The sequence below is a fragment of the Hermetia illucens genome, chromosome 3, assembly GCF_905115235.1.
Source record: "Hermetia illucens chromosome 3, iHerIll2.2.curated.20191125, whole genome shotgun sequence".
Lineage (NCBI taxonomy): Eukaryota > Metazoa > Arthropoda > Insecta > Diptera > Stratiomyidae > Hermetia > Hermetia illucens.
The window spans coordinates 94,815,195-94,821,194 of record NC_051851.1 but is presented as its reverse complement, the minus strand read 5'-3'; the positions used below and the strand labels follow the sequence as shown (position 1 = coordinate 94,821,194).

General features: G+C 44.1%; 1 protein-coding gene across 2 annotated transcripts; it reads left to right on the top strand.

Annotated features, from left to right (window-relative positions):
* The first annotated feature begins 1,129 nt into the window (after positions 1–1,129).
* Positions 1,130–4,712, top strand: LOC119653193 (neprilysin-4). Of its 2 annotated transcripts, XM_038057754.1 has the most exons (2): positions 1,130–1,328; positions 1,691–4,712. In XM_038057754.1, exon 2 carries the CDS (start codon positions 1,745–1,747, stop codon positions 4,481–4,483), a length of 2,739 nt encoding a protein of 912 aa, XP_037913682.1. In that variant the 5' UTR covers positions 1,130–1,328; positions 1,691–1,744; the 3' UTR covers positions 4,484–4,712. The 2 variants fall into 2 exon arrangements, with proteins under 2 accessions (XP_037913682.1, XP_037913681.1); XM_038057753.1 differs by having other exon boundaries at positions 1,130–4,712.
* Positions 4,713–6,000: the final 1,288 nt, after the last annotated feature.

Here is a 6,000-nt window from a genome sequence, read left to right as displayed (position 1 = left end):
AGAGATAGCTACAGAGCATAAGATTATACTCGAATGAGGGGGTCGAACCTGAAACAGAGGCTTATTTTGAGGCGCTCTACAAATCTGACATTACGAACGGTGGGGGAATGTTAAAAAAAGGTGTATTGCAGCATAGCATTGTATAGGATACCAAGATCCATAATAAACTTTCGGTTTTGGTAACAGAGTAAGAGCCCGCGGGGCTCAAACCTAGTCATAGTATAAAACGTAAAAGTTTCCCTAAAATGTCTGTCGTACTTGGCCTGCTAGATGTTGGAACTGCCAAAAATATTTGGCTACAGAGGAAACATATTTCTATAGTTCCGCTGTACCTTTATACTATAACGTAGGTACAATTACATTTTATGGTGTCTATCGAGGGATTGCCACGATAATAGCTGTTTGGTAATGTAAAACTTGGTTTCTGAAGATTTTTTTGTTAAGAATTGAGGAAGCCCTGAGTCCACCATCCACTTGATGGTGGGGCATACCAAATGGACGAAACCGTAGTCGTTTGCATTTTTTAAGCTTTGGGTGGTAACGCAAAAAGGGGAGCCCGTGGACTAAAAAGGGGGAGAAAGCTCTTCTTTAATTGGTCCGGTTCGCCATCAAGTGAATGGTGGACTCGTGGCTCCCTCAATTCTTAACAAAAATGAAAATCTTCAGCTTCGGCCATCTTAAGCCAGCATTTGTACGGGTTTTGTTAATTTGAATACAGATCGCATCCACGGCGTGTTTGTGAATTGTTATAAGCGAGCAAACAATACCTCTGAACCACGTCAGTTCCGCTGCTCCAAGGGCAGAGGCAGGGCAGAGGAATACACTTAATACATGGCAATTTCAAGTAGGAATTTTACTAACCTTTGTTACCTGCCGAAGCCACTACGACTCAATTGCACCCAAATGTCAATGACGTAAGTTTGGAGTCCGAGGGCTCTTAGACTATATTAGTTGCGGAATTGGAAATTCAAGCCGCTTTACAAAATGTCAAAAACTTATTGAGCGAACCCAGTGAACCTTAAATGGATATAGAGTCCCGCCAGATTCCGGAGTGTGAACGGGTAATAGCAAGCTGGAACAATTAAATCCCACTAAGAGTCAGTGATAGCATCAAACAACCCGAGAAGTCAGTCGTTTCTGACTAGACATTTTTATTTTTGAAATCACATTTTACGGTTAAAGAAAATCAAGTGAAAATTGCAATTCCACTTCACAGGCAGAAGAAGTCACGAGTCGAGGTGAATATAAAGACACCAAGGGGTTCGTGACGTAGCCCACAACGGCCCGGAAAATTCCGGAAGTAGGAGTGACCTCCACTTGTCGTTTCTGTAAGCGCCAAGAATACTTTCCGCCAATCTGATCCATGCATTTGAGGCGCGAGCACGCGTTCGCATTGACTTCAATTTAGAATTGGTTTAAATTAGTTTAACAAGTTCATTCATTCTTTGGTGGCAATTTGAAATGCGTTGCGTAGGAAGTGTCGCTCGTAGGCTTTTAGTATCTCCGCGGACCATTTTCCGTTTGCGTCGTTTGTGTCTTGGCTGCGTGCGCCCTGCAGACTGTGCGATATCTTGGAGAGCGTGCAGCGACAATGTCACGTGCAACACATAAAAAAGTTGGGGGATCAATTGGCGGGTGTCCTTGTGAAAGTGGCTTCAGTAGTGCAAACAGTAAATCTGGCTATTTCCAGTGTTCCAGCGTCGACGGGAAGTTCGTCCGGGGGCTAATTCTAACCGCAGTCTTAATGTTGCTGATAGTACTCACGTTTGGACTGCTCACATGTTTCGGGCGCACATGCGTTACATCTTTCCTCTATGATGGGGTGAGTCTGTTTACAAACAATGGCTCATTCTCTCGGGAAGATGATCGAGGATCGAGATGCTTGGCCGTGGACACTGGGCTCTCGGAATATTTAGATGTGGAGGAAAAAGGTATTTTGAAGGACGTTCGGACGTCGTTCATTCCCCCCGAGTCAGTGTACATCCCACCCAACTGTGGCTTTGGTGACCTCCGACGCAGGCTACCACTTGGACTGGATGATGAATTCCCAAGCCCAAACATTTTAGAACGGCAGACAAGGTCGTTCGATTCTGATGAAGGGCAAGACTCAGAGGAGAGTGACTATACATCGAACGTTGAAACTGTCAACGACTTAGAATTCCCTAGTAGTGAAAAGGACTCAAGTAGTGGGTTCCATTCATTTTGGAAGGAAGAAGGCACGCCGAACAATATTCGAATAATACAGTCGAATATAATGAAAAAGTATATGGACATGACAATGGATCCTTGCAATGATTTTTATCAGTTTGCTTGTGGAAACTGGGCAAAGCTCAATCCAATTCCTAAGGATAAAGCAGGGTACGACACTTTCGAAATGTTGCGCGAAAGTCTTGACCTTGTCCTTCGAGACCTTTTGGTTGAGGAAGCGAATGCTCAAGTAGCAGCTAGTACGGAACCAGTTATTGAAAATCTACCTCCAGGTGACCAAAATCCAGTATCCCGATTGGCACAAGAAATTAAGAATAAGCTGGAAACGATCCGTCTTCGAAGAGCAATAGTGAAGGAGCGCCATGTTCTAAGCGAGATTGTCAGGGAGTACAATGCTTCCAAGTACGCGAGCCGTCGCAGGCGTCGGCATGTTACCCTCCCCAAGAGGCAAGGAGATACGGTTGATGCGGAGCAGAAGGCGAAGGATCTCTATGCGTCGTGTATTGATTCTGAGGTGTTGTCACAACGTGGTCTACAACCTCTTTTGGATCTTTTGAAGCAATTGGGTGGATGGCCCGTGCTGGATCCAGAGTGGAACGGAAACAACTTCAATTGGCTGGATCTTGTTGCTCAGCTCAGGTTGTATAATAATGATGTGTTTATCGTAGAGTGGGTTGGTCCTGACATAAAGAACTCCGACGAGAACATCATCCAATTCGATCAAACCAGTTTGGGTCTTCCTACACGAGACTACTTCCTACACGATTCTAATGCACAGTATCTGGAGGCTTATCGTATATTCATGGAGGCAATTATGAATCTTTTGGGTAGTACTAAAGAATTGGCAAGGAGAACTGCTGAAGAAGTCGTCCGTTTTGAAACGGAGTTGGCTAAAATTACGTCCTCATCAGAAGATCGAGCAAATGTTTCGGTGCTTTACAAGCGAATGACTCTTAACGAGTTGCATCACGCGGTTCCGCAAATCGACTGGAAGAGGTATTTATCGATAGTTCAAGAACGGCAGGTTCATGACACAGAAATGGTTGTCATTTATGCTGTAGAATATATGCAAAGTTTGGTGACTCTGGTGTCGAAATCTAAGACGAAAACACTGGCAAACTATTTGCTTTGGCGATTCGTGCGACATCGCGTCAATAATTTGGACGATCGTTTCCAGGAAGCCAAACAGAGATTCTTTCACGTACTATTCGGTCGGGAACAATGTCCACCAAGATGGAAAAACTGCGTTGGGCAAGTGAATTCGAATATGGGCATGGCCTTGGGCGCAATGTTTGTCCGGAAATACTTTGATGAGAATAGTAAACAGGATACGCTGAGGATGACACACGAACTTCAGGAAGCCTTCCGGGAAATATTGAACACCACTGACTGGTTGGACAATGCGACTAAACACCTGGCCGAGTTGAAAGTAAATTCCATGTCTCTTAAAATTGGATACCCAGATTTCATCCTATCCAAAGAGGATTTGAATAAGAAATATGAAGGGCTTCATATTGACCGTAAAAAATATTTTGAAAATACTTTAAATGTTCTCCGACATGTATCGCGTACCGAACAGAACAAGCTGCGGGAAACTGTGAACAAAACATTTTGGCAAACAGCTCCAGCCATAGTCAACGCCTATTACAGCCGAAACAAGAATCAGATAATGTTTCCTGCTGGAATTTTGCAGCCTCCATTCTATCATCGCTTCTTCCCAAGATGCCTGAACTATGGAGGAATAGGAGTTGTGATTGGACACGAGCTAACCCATGGGTTCGATGATAAAGGCAGGTTATTCGATCGCAACGGAAACATCCACAAATGGTGGAGTGATTACGCTATCAATGGATTCCATGAAAGAGCTCGCTGTTTGGTTACTCAGTACAGCAACTATACAGTCTCAGAAGTGGGTATTCCTGTGGATGGTGAAAGTACCCAAGGTGAAAACATCGCTGATAATGGAGGAATACGACAGGCATTCCGCGCTTATGAAAACTGGCTCGAAAGGAACGCCACACAGGACATGCTCGAAAGGGAAACTTTACCTGGATTGAACATGACGAGCAAGCAGCTATTCTTCTTGAACTTCGCACAGGTGTGGTGTGGAGCAATGAGACCAGAAGCTACCCGGAGTAAGTTGAAAACTGCAGTACACAGTCCGGGAAAATTCCGAGTGATAGGGACGCTGTCTAATTCCGAGGATTTTGCACGGGAATTCCAGTGCCCGCCTGGTGCTCCGATGAATCCTGTTAAGAAATGTAGCGTTTGGTAGAAGAGTCTTACTTTTGACTCAATAACCTTAGTGCGATAAGAAGTTTATATTTCTAGACAGCTAGTGATTAAGTTATGTTTGTGTCAACCGTTAATTCCAATTGCTTTATTTGTTACACCTTTTTATTTGTAATTAACCTTTCGAATTCACATTCATATGGCAGAATGATGCGTACATATAACGAACATTGAATTATATTTATTTGTCGTACGAATAAATGTGTAAAATAATGATGTCTCTTTGAAACGTCATAAGCAAGTTTGTTTCCAGTTTTCTATTCATTATATAAGTGAAATGTTTAAACCAGTCCTGCGCTGGAAAAAAACTGAAGTCGTCACATTGAGTAAAAAGGCAATGGCACTCCTGCATTCTATGGTGTTCGCGGGGGGGGGGGGGGGGGGGGGGGGGGGGGGGGGGTTGGGGCTATTATAGAGCTAAAGTCAGACTCGAACAAGAGCTTTTTCGAGCAGCGCAAAGCAGAATTGGACAAAGCTAACGTCCACCGGGAATGGCACGACACGCAGATTGGCTAACGTCCACTGAGAACAACACGACAGAATATTTCCGGGAGTAGTTACAAGATGTACATAATGAAAATACTTTTATTGCCTTATGTCTGACTTGGGCAAATGTCTCCGTCTGCCTTAGACAGACAAATGTCTGTACCTGCCACAAAAAACGTATGTACATATAGACAATTGGCAATTGGAAATATTGTAGCTCATAGTGCACACATATATTTGTGTGCATCTCAGTTCACCATAGCGGCTTGTAGCCAACACGTTTGTAAATATGTACCAATAATTAAGACAACAGCAGAAAGCGGGATCCAATACCGCAGGTAAACTCTTCGGCATAAAAGGCTGCAAAGAGGGCTCGGCCGGCAACGGCTAAGCCTTCATTTGTAGTCAAGGCTATCGAAACGGGTGGATAGGTCATGTATGACGACACTAATCCATCTGGTTACGATATTGAGCAGTGCGAACAGCTTAGGAGGAAACTCCTCCTAACTGTAAGGACTGCATCCTCGCTAGGCATTAAGCTTCGCTTTGAGTCGGTGGGCGTATACCATAAAATATTACGGCTAATTTTTGCTGACGAAAATACGAACGAGTGGCTCAGGCAGTACTGCTCCTCCGTCAACGATATGTGGAAGGGTGCGCGATTGACTCTGAAAAGTGTCTCAGCGTTCCCGAATTCGTCATTAAGAAGGTTCGGAAACAAACGGGCTACCGGTTCTACTACGAGCTAGGGGCCGTCAAGTTACAAACGTCGACTCCTAAAAGCATTGAAGGTGATGGACAGACCTCGGAATCTTCATCTGAAACGAAGATGAGGGGCAATATTTCCCAGATAAATTTGCGACATTGTAAAGTGGCGACTGCATTTATCAATCGTCGGATCAATAGCTGCAAGACATTTATATACCTCAAATAAGAATTATGAGTTGTTGGTGGGGTAATCAGGGGCATAAGCTTCCAACATGCTGACCTGTTGTATGCCGCTCTTGTATGGCG

Coding starts and splice junctions, on each gene's coding strand:
- LOC119653193 (XM_038057753.1), top strand. CDS start 1,592: ATGTCACGTGCAACACATAAAAAAGTTGGGGGATCAATTGGCGGGTGT.